The sequence below is a fragment of the Carassius gibelio genome, chromosome B14 (assembly GCF_023724105.1).
Source record: "Carassius gibelio isolate Cgi1373 ecotype wild population from Czech Republic chromosome B14, carGib1.2-hapl.c, whole genome shotgun sequence".
Classification (NCBI taxonomy): domain Eukaryota; kingdom Metazoa; phylum Chordata; class Actinopteri; order Cypriniformes; family Cyprinidae; genus Carassius; species Carassius gibelio.
This window is the reverse complement of record NC_068409.1, coordinates 15,116,639-15,139,201: the sequence shown is the minus strand read 5'-3', so window position 1 is coordinate 15,139,201 and position 22,563 is coordinate 15,116,639. Positions and strand designations below refer to the sequence as shown.

General features: G+C 37.2%; 1 protein-coding gene across 3 annotated transcripts in view; it reads right to left on the bottom strand.

Moving 5' to 3' along the window:
• Window positions 1-2,876: 2,876 nt before the first annotated feature.
• LOC127971636 (A disintegrin and metalloproteinase with thrombospondin motifs 2-like) overlaps window positions 2,877-22,563 on the bottom strand; it is a 134,389-nt gene continuing 114,702 nt past the window's right edge. The window contains exons 8-23 of one of the 3 annotated variants that reach the window (XM_052574800.1): window positions 21,673-21,816; window positions 21,460-21,592; window positions 17,347-17,376; window positions 15,835-15,948; window positions 15,606-15,751; window positions 15,351-15,526; window positions 14,166-14,299; window positions 13,958-14,078; window positions 13,248-13,328; window positions 12,988-13,151; window positions 12,733-12,898; window positions 12,235-12,367; window positions 10,151-10,358; window positions 9,890-10,019; window positions 8,864-8,953; window positions 2,877-5,216 (exon numbers count right to left, since the gene is read on the bottom strand). In XM_052574800.1, coding sequence (XP_052430760.1) covers window positions 4,210-5,216; window positions 8,864-8,953; window positions 9,890-10,019; window positions 10,151-10,358; window positions 12,235-12,367; window positions 12,733-12,898; window positions 12,988-13,151; window positions 13,248-13,328; window positions 13,958-14,078; window positions 14,166-14,299; window positions 15,351-15,526; window positions 15,606-15,751; window positions 15,835-15,948; window positions 17,347-17,376; window positions 21,460-21,592; window positions 21,673-21,816 — 2,977 coding nt within the window. In that variant the 3' untranslated portion in view covers window positions 2,877-4,209. The remainder of the gene's footprint in view (window positions 5,217-8,863; window positions 8,954-9,889; window positions 10,020-10,150; window positions 10,359-12,234; window positions 12,368-12,732; window positions 12,899-12,987; window positions 13,152-13,247; window positions 13,329-13,957; window positions 14,079-14,165; window positions 14,300-15,350; window positions 15,527-15,605; window positions 15,752-15,834; window positions 15,949-17,346; window positions 17,377-21,459; window positions 21,593-21,672; window positions 21,817-22,563) is intronic. The other 2 variants (XM_052574801.1, XM_052574802.1) reach the window with 2 other exon arrangements.

The window sequence follows — 22,563 nt, the reverse complement described above, 5'->3', positions numbered from 1 at the left end:
AAAGACACACGTTCCAGGTGTGTATAAATCACTGTATTCTCAATATGTCATCCTATGCAACTGAGACACTCTGAAACATGAATGTTTACTGAGTCATATACTTAAATTATATGAAATTTTAAAAAACCCATTTAAAAATACCATATAATGTTTTCAGTTTTACTAATATTTTCTGGGGGAAAGTTCTACCTGAAAAAAAAAAAGATCAATACTTACCAGATGCTTGCATATACAGTAGACTTCAAGCCAGAACTGTAGTCAGTGCTGATCCAATTAACTCATCCCTTTTCCTTTTCTCAGTCTGAGACCAATAAAGCTATTGACAGAATGTCCTTGGCCATTCAAATGAATTGTTCTTGACCTCCTGAACACTGTCCTTAAGAAAACTCAAAAAAAAAAAAAAAAAAAAAAAACATTCAGACTATGACCAGAAGTTTGAAGTTCTTACAGCGATTATCATTAAGACTTTGTGTTAAAGACATAAATTAATTTGCAGACAAAATTCCTAAGTGGGATTTATTGAACAGATCTTAGCATGTTATGTGACCGGTACTTTTGCTGACCCTTGTGGTGCCTTTATGGCTCTTTGACTAAAGGTCAGCTTATGATGTATTACAAATAATCAGCAAAATATGCTTTTTCAATCTTTATATGAAGGCAATGACAGAGCAAGCCTCCTTAAAGGGGATTGTTGTGGGCGAAAGAACTGAACACAGTGATTTTAATGGAATCCTGCTCCCAATTTCATGCCATGCTCCCGTGGAGGAACCAGAAAATCAGGCCTGAATGAAGATATAAATATATGTGGATTGTGGGGAGCTTTTCCTCCCATATCTAAGCAGTAGAATCTGCTACAGAAACAGCCCACCTTTGTACATCACACACACACTCATGGCAGGGGGTGATCGTTATACAGATGGCTGTCCTGATTTATGAACAAACACAATTAGTCACAAACAGTTACGCTTCTTTTGGCCTCTGGACAGCGAGAGCATCTGTAATCCTACAGTATATTCATCAGCCAATATGTCTAATCTGGTCAATTATAAACTCAGCGTCTGAAAACAGCCACAGATTTATGCTTCCGCTTGAGAGATCCAATTAATCCTCTTGTTTTCATTTTAGCTTGTAAAATGATGGTGTGTCATTACTTAAACATCTTTTTTTAAATAATAAAAATGCCCCAGACATCTTCATCTTTACTAAGCTTGAGCAAGAAAAGCACATTTTGTTTCAAAGGTTCAAACTAGGACATGATATGTAGCTACTCCTCTTCTTTCTTTTCATTTAGTTTCTTTTGTTCCATTTTGTTTTGATGTTTTCCATTCCTTCCCTCTGTGTAGTTTATTTCCTTTCCCCTTCCTGCCTTGTGTTTTGAGTATTTCCTTTTAAACTTACTTCCATAATGCTAAATTATAAAATGTCTTTGAAAGATACCGGAAATTAATTTCAGGGGTAAAAAATATAATTTTCCCTGAGATCAAATTTTGAATACAGTGGTGTTTAAAGCGGCTCCTCTCGTACATTTTATTAATCTTACATAATCTTTCAAAAGTTAATTTCTTGCCATACAATGCAAGATTATGATTCCATTCAATTAATTTATTCAATAAGTCTCACTAAATATCTCTCTTGGTTCCAGTCCTACCCAATAGTCTCATACTAGAATGTGGGTCCATGTATTAGCAGTGAAACACTGACAAGAATTCAACACTAAGCACAACTGAATGGACATTTATGTATACCAGCAGTTAACGTAGTTCTAAAATACGATTTATACAGTGACCGGAGACTTGTGAGAGCAATATATTCCTTATCCATCACACCTGCTCGTGTAACACTACTGAGACAGAGGCTGTTGATGTTTGCTGTATTGTAATATAACGCCATCTGCTGGACCAATGATGTCACAGGCCAAAAATGAAAATTACCCCATGTTTTACTCAACCTCAGGTCATCCTAGGATTGCATGACTTTCTTCTTTCAGACGAATCCAGTTAGAGTCATATTTAAAAATGTCCTGGCTCTTCCAACCTTTGTAATGAAAGTGAATGGGTGTTTTATTTTTCAACAGTTCCAAAGAAGTCCAATAAAGTGCATCCATCCATAATAAAAAGTGCCTAGCACAGCTCTGGGAGTGATTAAATAACTCAGTTTCATCAACTTTGATTTTCATAGTTCAGGAGGTTCAGAATACTTCTTCTATAATTCCTTAAAAGATATAAAACAGACGAGAAATATTCATACTGAATATGAATTTTGTAGACCTACGTTGGCAAAGTTCTTCTGTAACTCTCTGACAAACACTGATGTTAATAGTTTATTTTTCCTTAGTAGACTTGAACAAAGAAATGTAGATGATCTTTATCTCTTGTCCTTACTAAGGGGTAAACAAGTTATATTTTATTTGTGATTCGTCTTTAAGCTTTAAGCTGGGTCCTGTTCCTCTGTTATTAGCCCCCGAGTCCATCCACACGTTCACCTGCAGTGAGGATGAAAGCTAATGAAGAGGATGAAGTGAGGTGAGGAGCTCCAGCAGAGAGGTACAGCTCTAATTCCTTCTGTTCTAATTGGCCCTTTCTTTCCCTGAGAAACCTTCAGGCCAATATGTAAAATAAAGAGAAGAGTACAAGCATTTTCGCCAAGTATTTTTTAAAGAATTTGTATGGATAATTTAATTAATTAAACAGCTGTAAAAGTTTGTCTGGAATTATTCAACATGCCAGTTCCATATTCAACTTTTTCAAAGTAAACTATGCAAAGAACAATAATTAATAGGTATACTTACTTTAGCAGTTTATTATAAAAAAAGGTATGTAAAAGCACACACAAAAAATTAATTAAAAAAAATGAGAGAGATATAAAGCCGTGAAACATTTTTTTGCGACATATACAATTTATTTTTGTTTTTGACATTTTTTTCTGCTTTTTACATAATGCTGGAGTCTTTGACATCTTTGGGTAGGGTGTAAAGTATTCTTACAACAAGTCAAAATCTCACAAATAAAAATATATGTCATCTTGACCTGATCTGATAAAGTTTCAGCACAAGCTTGAATACTGGTGAAAAGAAATATAATTCACAAGCACAAAATTAACATCTGTGTAATACGGTGCATCCCTGAATTGTTCTTATCAAATGATTCATTAGTATGACTGTGATATAGGTACATGTAATAAAATCAATGTCTTATTGACTGGACTAATTGTTTTGTTTATTACTATATTCACATCACCACATTTTTTTTTAAATTATTAGACATGTTTATGATAAAAATGTGCAGCTGAAACACACTGTAGTCAACGTACAATTCAGACTGGTGTCAACTGATTTTATTTTTGCTAATTTATTCATAATACAGTATGTGCCTATCGTCTGTATCTGTCATTGAGCATATTTGGAGAATAACATGTTCGGAAGCATCGATTTGTGCAAATGATAATTTGCCTAACTCTTTTTCTATGATTTCTAGATCACCCAAATATGAAATTTCTATCATCATTCACTCACCCTCTTGTTGGCTTTCTTTTCTTTTTCATGCTGCTTTTTTTTCCATTCAGTGGAAGGGGATGGGGACGAGAAGCAGTCAAGCTTCCAAAACAGATAAAACAGAACCATAAAAGTACCATAAAAATCTTAATGAACCGTGTTCGGATTTCTTGGAATGTGAATGATATTAAAGATTTATGATTTAGTTATGATACTGTCTGTGAAAAACTACTTGTTTTTTGGTACAATACCACATGGTTCCAGAAGACTTTGGAAGATGATTTGTATGATGCTTTATTGTCACTTTTGGAGCTTCATAGCTCCTCACTACCATTCACTTATGTAATACGGAAAATGGAAATAAAAAAATGGCTGAATCTCTGTTTTTGTGTGCCATGGCAGGAAGAAACTCGTACAGGTTTGGAAAGACACGAGGTTGAATAAATGATAACAGAATTTATATGTTTGGCTGAACTAATCCTTTAAAATGATAAATCACTTTGAATTACAATATCCTTAAGTGAAACCTGCCGAAACAACTGTGCAAACACTTGTGACTTTCACAAAGATCAGTTTGCCATGTCATTAAAAGAGGGGAAAGCGTCAGTTCACAGCAATATTTTGGACATTTTCCAGTTCTTGACCCAAGCACCAAAATAAAGTCTAGATTCAGAAGTTGCATTGGCAGCTGTATCTCTATAAGAGAAACTGGACAGGGCTCAAATCCCCTGTGCTCTTTTCATCCTTCTCAAAAAGTTGCGCTTCTCCTCAAGCAGTTCCTGGATGCGCTTATTCCGTGTTTTCTCACGCAGAAACACGCGTCCTCTTCTGGGGATGATGTTATTCACAGGAAACTCATTGTCCAATGGGATTATTCGATACGGTATATCAATAGCATTGCTCTCACTCACTTCTTCCACTTTATTTGGCCGTCCACTCGTCTTCTCTGTGCCAGATGCTGTTGTACTGGACAGTGGTGTACTGGAAGTTGAAGTTGTAATGCTTGGTACCAGGGGAGCAGGTTCTTCAGTGGTTGTTAGCACATCTACTATAGATGTCACAGGGATGCTGACATCCATATTGACTGAGGTTGTCAATTCCCATTCATTCACACCATTCGCTGTTGTTGACTGCAACATCCCACTACTGTCCACAACTGGTGCACCACTACCTTCACCAGACTCTTTAAACTGGACGGTGGTGCTGGGAACGAGAGTGCCATTATTCAGATCACTGAAAATGACTGGGAAAACAGTGCTAACAGGTAATTCGGTGCTGTTTGCCACATCATCTGCAGGTGCAGGTGTGATCCTACTTGGTGTAGCAATGGCAAAGAATGTGCTCTGTTCTGGAGTAGTGTGCTTATAGAGAGGAGTTGTAGTATATGGATAAAAGGGCGTTGTCGAATATCCGAGAGTATCAGTTGACGTTGCTAAAATTGTATATAACCAAGGTGTGCTTACAGATGTGGCACTTTTCCCTTCTGTGGAAGGCAAAAAGGCCGTCGCGGTGGTGGACTCTGTGCGTGTGGGACTTTGGGCTGTGGTGGATAGTCCTTTGGTGGTAATTTTCAATTTTGATGGTGGCTTTCTTGCAGTCACAGTGGTCTTTGTGATATTGCCAACTTTGCAGGACTTGCAGCACATGCGCTGAAAGCCCGGCAGAGAGCAATACTGCTGCAGCACCTCCATGTGACAGAATGTAGAACGGTCACCAAGACAACGTTCTGCAAAACAAGAGAGGGACCTAATAAGACGTATGTGTGTGTACACTGAAATCAAATTAAAGTCAAATGCATGATTTAACATCACCGCAACAATCTAAATACAATTGTTAACATATCAAAACTAAATTTAGAAAAAGGCCAGATCAAGTAGAAAGCGCTTCCTATGATCTACGTATAATGAGGAGTTGAATGAGGATACGTGCAGATAACTACAGTAGACATCTTCCAAGCTTCATGCTTTTCCCAAGTCTGAGTAAGAAATAAGCAGAAATGTGGGATTTAAAAAAAAAATTAATAAATACAATTTAAAGAGAAGCATTAGTTGAAGCAAAGGAAGAAACAGAGTTATGACCCGACCATTAAGCAACTCTGCAAAACCAGCATTTAGATGCATACTAGGTATAAATGTTAGGTTGTTAGGATTTATCGGTTAAAATGCAGTTTTCTTTTAATAATAATAATAAATAATAATAATCTTCCTTGTGAATGTGGTTATTAATGGACTATGAATGTGGTTTCGTCCTTCTGAAAATGGATTATATTTATTTATATAATCATTAGCTAAAGCCTGACTGACACTACAAGATCGAAGAGTGAAATCGCCTCAGTTTTGAATACACCGGGTGAGTACACAAAGCTAGCACGCTAAAAAAATTAAATAATAATTAACAAAAAAAAATTAAGTGACGATCTGCTGCTTGAGATCACGTGAGGCGCTCCTTCTGTCATGATGATCTTAATGATATCTTGCAATGTTCAAATCTTGTAGTGTGTGCATGTCTAATATTTGAGGGAAGATAATCTGCAAAGATTCTCCTTATGTGTGTGCTGCAACCAGATTTCTATATGGGTTATGATTTTAAAACACCTGTAGTGTGAGCCAGGCTTTAAACATTTAGCAAGATCCTCCAAAAATGTGTTATCATTCAAAGGGTTTTTTAGTGGCTAACAGGGTATATATCTGCGAATATCAGTATGCTTCAGATATATACAAAAACAGTTTAATGACAGATTAGGAGTCCTTCACAAAATAGCAAAAACAACTGTTTTACACAACTTTAACAGAAAATGAGTTAAAATTTAAAACAAATTGTTCATTGCACTGCAAAAACCCATTATTCTTTGAAAACGTGGCAAATATCTGTGTTTTTGCTTTACCCAGATTCACTACAGTAAGCCTTATATTTTCAGCACAACTGACATGAGAATAAAACAACTGCAAAATAACCTGCAATTCCACCACAGATGGTGAAAGAGAAACAGACAGAAAGCAGGGCGACAACACAGGCAGAAAAAAAGCCATTCGATTTCTTTTCTTTCCATTTTTATAACACTTTTTTTTATTCCTACTTTTGCAGTTGATCATGACAGAAACTGAAACAATGAAATGCACTCCCACCCCCATTTAAACATACAGATAGAGTTGTCTTCTTCAGAAAAATAAATAATCAACTGTATTGAAAGGTACAAGTTCACAGTAACTTTGGTTAAACACTTCATTACTTTGAGAACAATTAATCCATTGGTAATTCAGATGAAGAGGTAAATAAATAAATAGGTCATTGGTTAAATAAAATACAGGATTTCCATGATGATGTAAAAACTGGCATGGCACATACAAGTGTCATATATTAAACATTTACAAAACATTAATAAAGTTTCCCTGATAAATCAAAGTGCATATAGACGCAGTGCACGTAAGTCCATCTGAATGTTCCCCAGACATTTTCCCCCACAACAGCCAGCCAAGACGCAGTTAGGCCAGTGAAGTAACATGACAGTTACTCATAGAATATAATATTAGCATTTTTTTTTTTCTTATAAGTAAGGAGATAACAGTCATAAATGTTATTAAATACAGTAAACACCAATGTTTATTTACAGTATCTCACTGCAAGGTCTGGCTTTTCCTAGTGTTTTCTCCACGGCTTTGAGCATGAAAATTCGGATAGCTCGCTACATAGTCACAACAGAAATGTGTTTCACGATACAATGACACGTCTGAAGTGATAAAGAGATGCCGAGTGTAGGTTTCCACTAAAACGTTCTCCGTATCCAATGAGTTAGCCACTGTTTTCGGATGTGTGATGATTGGTTGATCGGTTGGTTCTATTTCAGGTTTTGTTTGAAGCTGCCTCTGGTTTCTGTGTGCTAAGCCATAACTTTCACAGATAAATGCCGATACATTCAAACGTAGTGTAAGGCATTGTTCTTACTCTCTATGTACCCCCAGCCCCCCCCAGCCCGGAAAAGAGTGCGCTCGGATGTGGATGAAAGTTCATGAGGTATATTTATGTGTCGTCTTTTGTATGGCCACTGGTAACTGTCGTTAAAAACGCATGCTGGCAGACGTACACGCATGCAAACGCGTGTCAGAAACCCTCGCACATACGAAGGCATAACGAAATCGCATGTCACTCATCACCAAGTGGAAATATTTAATGTGCATGAATCTCTCTCGTTCACGATGAATCCGATAAAATGAAACCACTTCTCTTGAAAAAAAAAAATACAAATAAAAATGGAGAGGCAACTGGCTGAGCGAGTCCTGCATAATATAGGTCTTCCCCTTCCCCCGAAACACTTAACTTCTGTTATTAAATAGCAATAGTTCTGTATTTTATGTAAAATCAATAAAAAAATACACGTAACAGTCAAGAATTAAAGCGATCAATAGCAGTCAAAATGTTAGGCTAATAAGCTACAGCTTATTCATGGTAAAACAAATTATTAATATTTTATATTATTGGTACCCATATAGATTTATATTCATATATAAATACAAATATATTAATATGTTGTTTAAAGTCTGCAAGCACAAATAAGCTGCATTTATTGAATTTGTTAACAGTCAAAGAGAGGATGGAGGATGAGGTGGTTGTGGCATTCGAACGTGTGCAGTAAAGCGACCCTGTTTACAAGTTCCACCTCATGGCCACCAACACATATGATGGCGGTTCAACAGTACGTCCCATGTTAACATCTTAACTTGTTGGTTTGAGTGGTTGTTTTTGTCCCATCAGGTTTCCAGAATGAATAGGATGTGGAATGAGCAATTAGCAAAGGTTTCCTCATTGTGACAAGTTCACATTCACAATAAAGCTTTAGTTTTTTTTTTGTTTTTTTTTAGCCACTTTTCATGTTTATTTTTTCCTTTCACACCTGCAGCTCAGGCGGCGCCTCTGTAAAACGGCGTCCGCCTTAAGAGCGTAAGCCATATGGAAACAGCTTGCAGAGGGCAGTGATTCAAACAAATGTGTTGCCCCTGCGGTAACCTCAGTGCAATCATTAGCTCCGCAAGCTGCCCGTCCAATCACAAAGCCCCTTCGAACAACCCCAATTTTTTTTACATGTTTTGTTTTGTCAACAATTTCTTACTGGCCAGCGTTCACAACACAGAGCTCCACAAAGGAGAGAGAGAGACAGAGCGAGAGACAGAGAGAGAGAGAAACAGAGAAACCTCCCCCTATCAGAACGCCCCATGAAAGAGGACCACCACCCAGGAAAAAGAAGCGTGCAAGCCTCGGAAGAGGGAGGCAGTCAGGGGAGTTTGCCTTGTAAAGCCAGGCAGAGAGACAGAGGGAAGGTCCAGCTGAGAGAGGTGAGACAGCGCAGCGCCACAACGTGGCTGGAGAGAGACGCTTTACTTGACATCCTCTGCACGGGGTATTTGGGGTCGTGACGTGACAACCACTGTATCAGGAAGTTGCCGTGATTGTTGAAGTCAGAAGTGCTCCCTGTCGCATGTGGGAGAGGGATTGGGAAGGAGAAAGCCCAGGACACACAGAGAATGCGAGAGAAAGAAAGAAAAATCCAATCAACTATATTAGTGTGATCATTTGTGTTAAGAATTAGTCTGTTATTTCTGCCAAACTAGTAGGCTATAAATAGTACAACTTTCATTAATAACATTAATAAGCATGCTGGACAGATCATTAGTATGTGTACATTCCAATATTCCCAACTCATTGGCTTCATATATTTTGGTCTTCATCAACATGAAATGAAAATTTCGATATCACGACTTCTGATAAGCACTTGGACGATGACATAGGAAGCTAGCATTGCATATTATTGTTTACTATTTTCTAATTTAGTTAATGTTAGAAAGTTCTAGTAAATTGTTGGGGTCAGGGTGAGGGTGTTTTTTTTATATAATTTAACACCTTTATTCAGCAAAATGCATTAAATTGATCAAAACTGGGAGTAAAGTAATTTATGATGCTACAAAAAAATTAGCAGCAAATTAGCATATTGGAATGATATCTGAAGAATCTTCAGACACTGAAGACATTTCAATATATTCGAATAGAAATGTCCTTTTAAATTGTAATAAAACTTTACAATATTACTGTTTTATTGTATTTTTGATCAATAAAACACAGCTTGGGTGAGCATAGGAGACTACTTTCAAAAACATTTAAAAATCTTATATCTATTTCATGATGTCAAATATAGTTCATTCATGTTAAATAATGAACACATTCTTATTTTAAAGTGTAACTAGTTATATACACCCTCATTATGCATTACTTTTAACCCTTTCCCACCAACCATCTGAGCCCTTCATGTTGACTTGAAATTGGAATGTACTGATCTGTTAGACATTTCAGGTTGTTATTTTAGACTTAAAGAACATTTCTGAAGATGTGAGCACATGATCAAATACGCACTTGGGCAGGGATCCATTCTGCAGGGTCTCAATGCAGCAGGTTTGGAGTCCAGACAGAGTCCAATAGTGTTGTCACGGGTATGACAAAGCACCTGCCTCTGTTGCGTACCATTACCACATGTCACTGAGCACTAACACAGCACACACACACAGACACAGACACACACAAACAAACATTCATTATTTTCATGTTAAAGAATATCAAACTAATCCCACGCTCAGACCTGAACTGATGGGAACACAGCATGTCAGAGGTCTGTACCTGTGACCAGGAGCCCAGCCTCCACTCAGCAGGGCACAGGTTGCGATTGCACTCTCTACGGGACTCTGGGCGCTCGTCACTGCAGTAACGGCTGCGAATGGATTTGATCTTGCCGTCGCCCAGAGGTTGGACGCAGTTTACGGAACGTGTCTGAGTTCCCGTCTTCCCACAGGACTTACTGCATTCGCCCCACTCTCCAGCCACCCAGCTAAACACAGAAACAAACACAGTCAAAGCTTAAACAGGTACAACAGTGTAATAGGGACATCTACTGGACACAGACTATAGTTGCAGAAAACCAGGCCATATACAGGTGCTGGTCATATAATTAGAATATCATCAAAAAGTTGATTTATTTCACTAATTCCATTCAAAAAGTGAAACTTGTATATTATATTCATTCATTAAACATAGACTGATATATTTCAAATGTTTATTTCTTTTGATTTTGATGATTATAACTGACAACTAAGGAAAATCCCAAATTCAGTATCTCAGAATATTGTGTATTGTTCAATATTGAAGACACCTTGTGCCACCCTCTAATCAGCTTATTAACTCAAAACACCTGCAAAGGCCTTTGAATGGTCTCTCAGTCTAGTTATGTAGGCTACACAATCATGGGGAAGACTGCTGACTTGACAGTTGTCCAAAAGACGACCAGTGACACCTTCCACAGGGAGGGCAAGACACAAAAGGTCATTGCAAAAGAGGCTGGCTGTTCACAGAGCTCTGTGTCCAAGCAAATTAATAAAGAGACGAAGGGAAGAAAAAGATGTGGTAGAAATGAGTGTACAAGCAATTGGGATAACCGCACCCTGGAGAGGATTGTGAAACAAAACCCATTAAAAAATGTGGGGGAGATTCACAAAGAGTGGACTGCAGCTGGAGTCAGTGCTTCAAGAACCACTACGCACAAACGTATGCAAGACATGGGTTTCTGCTGACGCATTGCTTGTGTCAAGTTACTCTTGAACAACAGACAGATTCAGAAGCATGTAAAGACAAAAAGGACTGGGCTGCTGCTAAATGGTAGCAAGTTATGTTCTCTGATAAAAGTCAATTTTGCATTTCCTTTGGAAATCAGGGTCCCAGAGACTGGAGGAAGAGAGGAGAGGCACACAATCCACATTGCTTGCTTGGTCCAGTGTAAAGTTTCCACAGTCAGTGAGGGTTGGGGTGCCATGTCATCTGCTGGTGTTGGTCCACTGTGTTTTCTGAGGTTTAAGGTCAACGCAGCCGTATACCAGGAAGTTTTAGAGCACTTCATGCTTCCTGCTGTTGACCAACTTTATGGAGATGCAGATTTCTTTTTCCAACAGGACTTGGCCCCAGCACACAGTGCCAAAGCTACCAGTACCTGGTTTAAGGACCATGGTATCCCTGTTCTTAATTGGCCAGCAAACTCGCCTGACCTTAACCCCATAGTAAATCTATGGGGCATTGTTAAGAGGAAGATGTGATATGCCAGACCCGACAATGCAGAAGAACTGAAGGCCACTATCAGAGCAACCTGGGCTCTCATAACACCTGAGCAATGTCACAGACTGAACGACTCCATGCCACGCCACATTGCTGCAGTTTTTCAGGCAAAAGGAGCCCCAACTAAGTATCGAGTGCAGAACATGCTCATACTTTTCATGTTCATACTTTTTAGCTGGCCAAGATTTCTAAAAATCCTTTCTTTGTACTGGTCTTAAGTAATATTTAAATTTTCTGAGATACTGAATTTAGTTTTTTTCTTAGTTGTCAGTTATAATCATCAACATTAAAGAAATAAACATTTGAAATATATCAGTGTGTGTTGTAATGAATGAATATAATATACAAGTTTCACTTTTTGAAAGGAATTAGTGAAATACTGTAAATCAACTTTTTGATGAAATTCTAATTATATGACCAGCACCTGTAAATGTAGTGCTAGGGGAATTTTTGTGTCACACGTTTTTATGTATTAATGTGTATTAAATCTATAAATTATATATAAATATTTATGTTAACAAAAGACATTATTAAGTGGCATTAAAAATAAAGTAACACTTGGTGTGTCTTTCCCCCAAAACTGAAATAAAAATAACACTCACATGGGCTGAGCACACTCTCTCAAGTAACAGTCTATAAACAGGGGCGGAGGCTGCTTGTTTTTCTCACAGAATCTGCGATGGACCATCCTCATCTCTGCATTCTTACGGCAGCCGTAACGCGTCATCTGAATACCTATCCATAAGAAGGTAGTGAAGGTAGTGAATGAAATTCTCATGAACATGAATAGAGAAGTACAAATAAATATAATAATTGAGAATCATGTTGAATAATGAGTTCAATCAAGCACTTCCACTTCTTTTGTCCTCAAGTAATGCCCATGTTGTGTTTTATAGACTCTTTGCTAAGTATTACCCCCAATTTTAGTCACTTTTAAGAGCTTGATAATATGGTGGAGAGCAAGAGTTGCTGAGGCAAGACTGGTCAGTAATGTTTTAAGGCAGGACTTACAGTAGCAAAAAATCCGTCATAGTAGAAACTTAGCTGACTCTTAAACTTCTCTCAAATAAATGATTGTGGTTACAGTGTGGTTACAGTACCTCCTCCACAGGTCTTGGAACAGGGTGTCCATCTCTTCACCACCCAGGAATATGGCACTGCATTATCAGGGACCATGTTATTCTCATTGGTACCATCACTCAGTCTGTCATAGTCAGTGATGTATTTGATCGACACCTTCACCTTGGCTGATCCATGCATTCGGATCTAGTAAACAATTACACATTTAAAGACAACCAATTAAGACAAGTTGTGTATCCACTGATGTATGTGTGTGGATTCCTACAGGAGATTACCATGACAACCACGTCGTTTTTCAAGGGTCCGCTGGTTTGAATGGTGTCCTTGTTGTTTTTATTTTCATACTCCCATTCCAGACCTTTTTCAATAACTGAGCGTGTCTCTGGGTAGTCTCCATAGGCATTGAGAAAGAAATCACCCGATGCTTTATTCCTGACAGCTATTTGGTAAAAACAAAAAATGGAGAGAGAGATCTGCAGTCAAACAGACACAACACTTAATGCATGAAAAACTACAGGAAATGATTAGGCTTTACCTAAAATGTGAGTAGTTCCATTAAGTTCCTGGATGAAGAGATGTCTCGCCCCTCTGGGAACTTCCAGCACTTTAATGACACCTACACCAAAACATTTCCAAATCACTATTACTTTATTTCAATCCTTTAATAAACCTAAAATGTGATTAAAGAAACAAAGTTTTTCGGAAATGTATGATGCTATTAAACATGAACTCTCTAGGTGTGTTATTTTATTAATTTGTAGCGCTTGTTTTTATTTTTTGTTATACCGAGAGCTTGGATAATCAGGCCAGTATTAGACTAGTAACTACAAATCTGGCTTTTGTTATAAATGTTTTTTTTTAAACATTTAAAAAATGTAAACATTGAAACAGATATGATACAACAAAGCTTTATTTCCTGAAATCACATGACTCATGGCAGTTGCATACAAGCTTCACAAAGCAGTGTTTCGAAAGCATCCATCACTGCTTTTAAGTATTAAATTAATAGTATTTGAAACCAATATTTGATTCAAGTATTTTTTCAGTGATCTTGCAAGTTGCAATGTGCATTGTGTTATGGGATTTCCTTTGCAACGAATTTGTCTGAAAGAAGGTACCTGTATCTTATGAGGCTTATAATTATGCCTATGTTTGGAAGAGCCATTGTGTCTGGACTGGTCCTGTGATGCCTTAAAATGCTGCCTCCACTAGGACACAGCCTACGTGTGTGCTGCGGAGACGTACCTGTCTTCTCTACAAAGGTGAAGTTAAACTTGTGAGTCTTGCACTTGGTTCCATCTCCCCCGCAGACGCCACACTTATCTTCCTGTAGAGCTGATCCAACCACATTATCACAGCCCACTTTCTGAAGGGAGAGAGACATCATGAGCAACAGGCCACTAAAAAAAAAAAAAAAAAAAAAACTTTCCAAAGGGTACACACAGCTATATACCTCACAGTCTCCGGCCACACACACACTGTAGGGATCTTTGTAGGAACAGCGTGTTCCAGGTTCCACCAGAGTCTGCATGTTGACTACAGCTCGGGTTTCTTTGGATTGACAGAACAGTTTGCAGCGTTGCTTAGCTATGGAAAACAAGACAAGAGAGATCCCCGAGTGATGGACTGAGATCAAATGCACAATTATAAAGATTAAATGCTCTTGAATTCTAAGAAAAATAAACAAATTCTAATTCTAAGAAGAAAAATCAAGTAATATAAAATAATTTTTGATCATTTACCATTTAAATTTCCAGAAATATTCCACATCTAATATGTCTTTGTCCAACAGAGGATAGTTAGATAACATTATTCCATGGTTTATATAAAAGCATTGTACATTATATCATCATATAACAGTCAGTTTCACAGCTTATCCAAAAACTGGATGCCTCTGTTCTAGAAGAACATTCTAATAAGTCCAGCTCAAATTTTCATAAAGACCTAAGCTTATCTACGAACACTGTGATGCCTGTTGAATGTCCCAGTTATTTAAACGCATTTAATTTCATTCTGTGTGGAAAAAGTACAAGTAAAATATTATCAGAGGTATCCAAGCCCATTTTATGAACCACAATCATTATTTTCTGAATATTTCTGCAGTTCAGTCGTAATGGACATGACAGTTAAAAGAAGAAAAAAAAGGCTCAGAAAGTCTGTTTATATGATAATTACTTTGGATGTTCCTGTGTTGATCGACTAAGGCAGATGTCCACATCACTAATGACTCGGGAGGGATTTCATGTTCTAAATGATGTCATGAATATTGCAGAAGTGGAAAAAAGGGGGGTTTGAATGAAATCATATTGTCATGTGTACCCACTGTGTAAGTGAAAACAGCTGTGCGGAGAGATGGATTACATCAGTCTGGTTACAGGCCTGGCTGACAAACTGAGCTAGAGTGGGCAGGACAGCAGTGGGAAACAATCTAAAGTAAGCTTTAAATAAAATGTAAATAATTTAAAATAATATAATTAATTAAACTATAATTGAACTATTTAGAACTCAAACATTATATTCATTTATTATTTACATTGTATGTATACAAGGTATAATAACTGTTTTCAAGGTGTCTTTTTTTGCAGAGGAAAAGCTATTTCAACTCTGTGTGGTTCATGAAATCTGCCATATTACTTACGGTCGGGGTGTTCATATGGCAGCCAGTGGTGCCAGGTATTCTGGTACTCAAACTTGTTGTCCATCATGCTACATTGCTCGGCTCTGTAATCCTGGTACGGGTCTTCACACTCATGCATATTACAAATCTGGAACTGATAGCTTGGGCCGGAGCAAATACGTCCACCGTTGGCTGGACTGGAGGATGTTAACAGAAGAGAAAAAATGAGCTATATATGAAAAAATTAGACAGACCAGCAGATAGATAGATACACACCGCGGATTGTCACAAGCTCGTGTGCGAAACTGTAGTCCCCTTCCACAGGGGTGAGAGCAGGAGCCAAACTCACTCCACATCCCCCAGCTTCCGTCCTTTTTTATGATGTCTGGAGTCAGCTGCATACAGTGGCCTTTAAAACAGTGCTGAGAGAGGAAGAGAGCAACAAATAAACACAGAGGAAGCAAGTGAGTACCAGGATGGATCTGGATGAAAGGCTGAGTGGTACCTTCCCATCACCGCAATTAGTGCCATCAATGGGCGGACCTTTTTTGGTCTTGCAGAAAAAAGGGTTGTCTGGATGAGCACACCAAAGTTGCTTACAGGGGTCAAAGGGGCGATACTGAGAAACAGAGGAACAGAGAGAAGAAAAATTATTCTCAAACTCAGAGAAATCTGACGACAAGACACTGGTCAGGGAAGGATCAAACTGAAGGACATCTGATGGGGTAAATGTAGTAAACTGTTCATTACAAAGACAAAATGATGTACAAATACTGTACCACTATTAAAACAGCCATGTATATTTCAAAGAATTAAAAAAAAGTTGCTTAATATAATATAAAATGTAATGTTATAACAGTTGTTCAGGCATGATGAAACAGTATGATACATTTTCATTCATGGGCAGGCTACATTTATGTAACAAAGCAATCTCATGCAGGCAAATCAAAGCAATGACGAAAACTCTTTAAGTTATGATACAGCCTGTGACCAACAGCACAGTTAGACAACAGAATGCTGGGCAGTGTTGGGAATGGCCTCTATTAAGGTCAAATGTTAAGCAAAGTCTCTCTTTGTTTTCCTTCCTCTTAGAGGCGTAGTAGACAAGAGCAGAATCTCTGGCAGTGGTACTAATGATGACGCTACATTTAGCAAGATCCTAAACCCAACAAGCATTTTAAACACATCAAGACACCAAGTGCAAATTAATGGCTCGCAGTTTTCAGCAGTAGCCAGCTGGCTGCTACTGTATTCTCAGTTTGAATATTTTTTGGACTTTGCCAAGCTAAATAGCGAAAAGATTTCTAGGCCAAAAGTTGGACGATTATTTAGCACCTGTAGAGATTTTTAGATGCTTCTGAGAACTGTATGGTTAAACTTGTTCAAATCAGCAATCTTTTCATTTATATTTTTTTCTAATGAATGTAGAAAACTCTCTGAAAAGTCACCAGACTGCAATGACCTGATTAACTTGACATTAAAAGAATGTTCAAAAGAGGTTTGAGATATTCAGTATTGAGAGAATCTGTGGCATGCTTTCAATTACTCCAAGAGAATAATGTTATCCTTCAGTTCGAAAAACAGAACAAGGCATTCCACAGGGTTAAGAAGCAGAAATGTGCCACTCGTGTTCTTGCTAAAGCACTTATATCAAATCTTCCATATATAAATGTGCTACTTAAGCTGCAAATGTGTCTAAATCAAGCCTTAAGCGATGGGACTACTGTTCTGGGTGGATGAACCTCTAGTTGTGCATTATCCTAATGCAATTCCTATTTGTGGAATTTCGAGCCAAAATTCTTACATTTGTATTGAATTCAAGCACTCCTTTTAATTCTTGTGAAAGCCAATTATTTCAGAAACAACTGTGGGTTTAGTATCCTGGTGCATATGTGTCTGCAAAATGACAATGAGCTGGACACCAACCAATAACATGTAATGATTAACAATAAAACCATCTGAATTGAATCAAGTTCAAACGAAAGAGGCCACATTGCGACTGAGGAGAACACCTTACCTGGGCTCCTGATTGCCCCACCTTTTGCAGCTAAGGGAATGGTTTAACAAGACAGTGAAGTACAGTCCAAGCAGTGCTGTTCAGCTGGAATCTCATTTTATGAGCAGAAGTGATTCTTGAAATCATCTTTATCCAGCTTATCAAGGGATATCAAACTCATGACATCTGGCTTTGATTATCTGATAAATTGTATTCCCAATAGTGAATTGTAAACAGTATAATTATAGCCACACATTTTCTCTCCAATAGACGAGTGACATCATTTTGAAATTTGGTGCTCATCAAATGTTTTTTTTTTTTTTTGGTCATTCTGGAATTGATTTAATATCAACAACTATATTCAAATAAAACCAGCTGATGTGCTGTGGAGTAGTTTTAAAACCTAGGGCAGGACTCACAAAATAAAAGAGATTTCTTAAGATGAGTTCCATGAAGTTCATGGTTACACTTTATGTTAAGGTGTCCATGTCGCAGTGTGATTATATATTTAAGTACTAAGTAATAATATTTAAAGTCCTCATGAAATCAATTGTTTTTTGGGTGTTAGCATCAATATGTTAATGTTAAGATTATCTATAAGGCAATGTGCTCCATTCGCATTTAGATGATATAAGCATTCAAAGCTTGCAATTCGTCTCTTTCATGACAACTGTGAGGGGGGGATTTTTTTTTATAACTCATCAGTTAAAATTATATTAAGCTTTAAAGTTCTACATAATTAAGGGAGCGGCCACTTGAGTGACAGGTGGATTGCCGCGGCTGTTGCCGCTATCGAGCTAAGTGGGCGTGGTTTCAGCAACCAACCATTTTCGATTATCCGGGGGTGACAAGAGGTAACTCGCTGTTAAGATGACCGGCTCTGCCTACTTTTGGCTTCAAAACCGCTCTTCGGAAACCTATGGGTGATGTCAAGGACACTACGTCCATGTTTTTATACAGTCTATGGATCGCACAGAGCGAATCTCAGCATGATTATGACCACAATTTTGTTTTACTAAGAGTTTCTTATTGATTCTAGGTTGTAATCTATTAGAAAAGGGGGTGGGGATGCTCAATATGTCCTGCCCTCTCTTCCTTGTTCAGTTGAAATTACGTCACCACATAGAATAACGTTGATGGTTTCAAGGCACTTCATTGGACCTTGAACTAAATGTACTTGTAGTTAAAGGGTTACTCCATCCCAAAATTAAAGTTTTGTCATTAATCACTTACCACATGTCATGAGCTTTTACGGGTTTGGGATGACATGGGGGTAAGTGATTAATATCAAAATTTACATTTAAGGGTGGAGTGTCCCTTTAACATGGATTAGGGTTTGGTTTAGGGTTACTTGCATGTAATAATCCATAATTTATTGCTATTATAATAGCAAGTACATGTAACATGCCTAACAAGGACAGCAAGTGTTATTGAATACTCCTAATTCCAATTTAAAAGATTAACAAGTTTGCTAATATATTCCTAAAAACATATTTTTTCTTAAGAAGAAAATGTCTTTATCTGAATACATGGCTGAAGACTCACTTCAAGGATTGCCTTCTTGCGCCTTCTTCGGATTACTCTAATAATCATAAGTTTTAATGCGCCATGTTACTTTTAAAGAGAATGTCTCAAGCTGCACCAATTCTTTGATTCAATTTTGTGCTGTTTTTGTTCCAATATGTGCGTCCGCTCTGCTACAGTAAATGCGTCCTGTGTATGGGTTTTCTAGTCATTCTATTAATTTCTACTAAATTTTGTCACTGATCACTTCAGAAAACTTGTGCACAACCTTATTAATAGCCCTACTATGTACTGTTGTGGCTAGTCTAATGTAGCTAGTCTTGTAGCTATCCTGATTAATAGTCTTACAATTTAAATTATGTAGCAAGTGTAATGCCTAAACTATATAATTCTAACTTATCATTCAAACTTATCATTCTTACAATTTGAAATTTAAGAGTTCTTGAAAGTTTTGTATTAAGAACAATCTTAAGAAGAATTTTTGAGAATACAAAATATTCTTAACTTTTTTTCTTAAGTTAAAAAATAAAATGAAAATGGCAGTTAAGAAGACTTTTTTTTTATGAATCTGGCCCCTTGTTCTCCTCTTGTTCACTTAAAGATTTATTCACCCAAAAGTGAAAATATCATTCACTCACCCTCATATTAGCCCATATGACATTTCTTTCTGTGGAACACACAACATTTTTTAAATGCTTTCAAACTTATGAAAATAATTATGAAAAAAGTATGAAAAAAATAATAATAAAAAAAAAAAAAAAAAAAATATATATATATATATATATATATATATATATATATATATATATATATATATATATTGAAAAGATCTGACTCAAAAGGATATTTTTTTAATGAATTTATGCTGCTTCTCTGAAGAACATGTCAAAAAGAGCTGTATAACTTACATTACTTTAGAAGTCTTGAAATAAAGTGCATGAGTCATAGGGACCTCTTTTATGATACATTAATGGTGCCTTTGTCTACCTTTATAAAGCTTGAAAGCTCCTTCTTTTGTGCTCCACAGAGGAAAGAAAGTCATACGAGTTTGAACCAACATGAGCATGAGTAAAATTATGACAGACTGAACATTTTTGATGCACTATTCTGTTCCATTAAGCCTTTTCCCTTTGGCATGTACAGACAGGGCCGCGGGAAGTAATTTTGAACAGGGGGTGCTGTGATTTTTTTTTTTTTTTTGACAAAAAACCTATGAGCCTATATAGGCCTATTTAAAATACATTTTAAAAATAAATACATTGAGATTTACTACTTTTATTGTCATATACACTTCAGTGCACAGCCAGCCAGGGTCTGAAACGTACAGACATCAGTTCTCAGATATGCGCAATGGGTTATTAATCTGAAGCAGAAGCAGAATCAGAAATAATAGTTTAATAATCGAAAGAAAACTAAATAATTACTTTCATTACAATTTCAGATAGCCTATACATACATGCAACATATTAAGATACAACAAATAATATTACAACAAAATATAATATTAATCAAACTTCACAATAACGCTAAAACAATGCAATCGATTTGGTCAGCTGGCTTGAGTCACTGCACGTTTATGTCACGTTTATGTCACACGCAACTCTATTAAGTCCAAAATCTTTTTATGCACACCACAAGGAAATAATCTCTGACTATTTAAGCAATTTGTTTATTGAACAGTTCTCCACAACCATTACGCAAAGAACACACGCACAGTATAAAGCTTTCATCTCCAACCTTTTTACACAAACCACAACGAAATAATCTCCGACTATTTAAACTTTATTTTAACATTTCTCCACAATAATTACGCAAGGAACACACGAACGAAATAATACTCTCCATCTCCATCCCCACCACCTTACAAAAATACTATAATAGTGTACTACTTACAATTGCTTGGCTAGTCAAAGCTGATCCCACACTTGTTGCCAAAAAAATAAATGTTACAAGCGCGGCAGCACCATGCTCTTACCTGAGCTACATGCAGGCGGGGTGCCCTGGACTGGTTACAGGTGTCCAAATGTCGAGGTGCGCTGTATTATATAAAGATGGATGTATTCTGCATGGAACGAGCGGGAAACCTCGTTACTCGGCGACCAAACCTGCCTGCCTGACGTCGACAACGTAACTTCCGAACCTGTGTTGATTAGGCCTCAAAATATGAAATTAAAATCCAAAATATACGTAATAGCATACGTGTTTCAAAATCATTTTCTAAAATATTCATAAGGAATTTATAAATTGTGCAAAATATTTTAATAGGCCTACATTTTTTTTATCTCCCTCTCGTCACTAGGGGGTGCTGCAGCACCCCCAGCACCCCCACTTCCCGCGGCCATGTGTACAGATATCAATACTCAGTCACTTAACACAAAATACTGTGTTCCATTCATAATGCATTATTGGCATGTATAACACACATCATACTGGGTCACGGCAACCTACGGTGAACCCAATGACCACAAATGGTGATTGTTTTGACAAGCTGATGGTTGTTAAGGAAGAATGCTTGTAGAATTATACATGCTCGTTGTGATTTTACAATCTCGTAATAATAATGCATTACTTGAATGAAAAAGCCTGTGCAGCAGTAAATTCAAGACTCACCGCTGTGCACATCATGTATCCGGCCCCAAAGTCAAAGCGACACTGTTCGTGCACGGAGTAATGCAGCCCGGGCAGGTGTGGAAGCTCCTCCCATTTGTGCTCGAACGGGTCATCACGGAGACAATCATATGAACTTCAGAGGCAGAATGAGATGGTATATAATCCACAATTGCACTAGTCAAGATTGTCTGTGTATGTCTGTCTAGCACTCACTGCAGGTAGCGGCCCAATTCCTGTTGACTGCAGCGTGACCAGTGGAAGCGGTGGAATGCCGCCTGCACCAGTGGGGCCATGATACTCCCCATCTGCACCTCATCTCCACAACGATTACCCTGCCCATCATGCTCCATTCCCAACCTATAATACACACGCATATATACAATTTACTTTATTGAGAACAACTTGCACCTTATTTTGGCATTTTTAGACTTGAGAATTTGAGAGTTTTGAATTAATTGCCTGTGTGAATAATTTAATTATTCAATAATATAGGCTGTGACTTGTTCTGTTCCTGAATTAATTTGTTTTTTAACAAATCTATTGAGAAAATGACCCAGCGATTAACTCACAGTTACGGTGTCCAAAATCGCATAAACTTTGAGGTACTTTCTGATGCACACTTCAAAATCTTGCCAAAAGTAGTACGTCATCTGGGTACTATGTTATCAATACTGAACACACTACTCTTTCCACCTACTGCTTTGCATCTATAGTACGAAGTATGCAATTTCAGATGCAGTCAGTCATTTATTTACTAGGGATGGGAGTATGGATCCTGAAGTATCTATATTTTGACACTAATGTGAGTTTTGAAAGTATCGATACTCAAATAAAAATTTCGAAACTGAAACTTAATTTTGTTTATCAAAAAAGATTATGAGTATAATATGCATTGAATTGGACAAAAAAACATACCATGGATACCACTACAATATTTTAACCTATTGTAAACTAAAATATAACCTAATAAGATGCAATTAAAGCATATTGAATGTTAAAATGCATTTCATATATAAAGTTAAGTGGATATCATTACCCATTTTACTCTTAGTAATTTAATAATCGAATACATTTCATAATTTAAAAGTTTGAATTTAGAAGGAT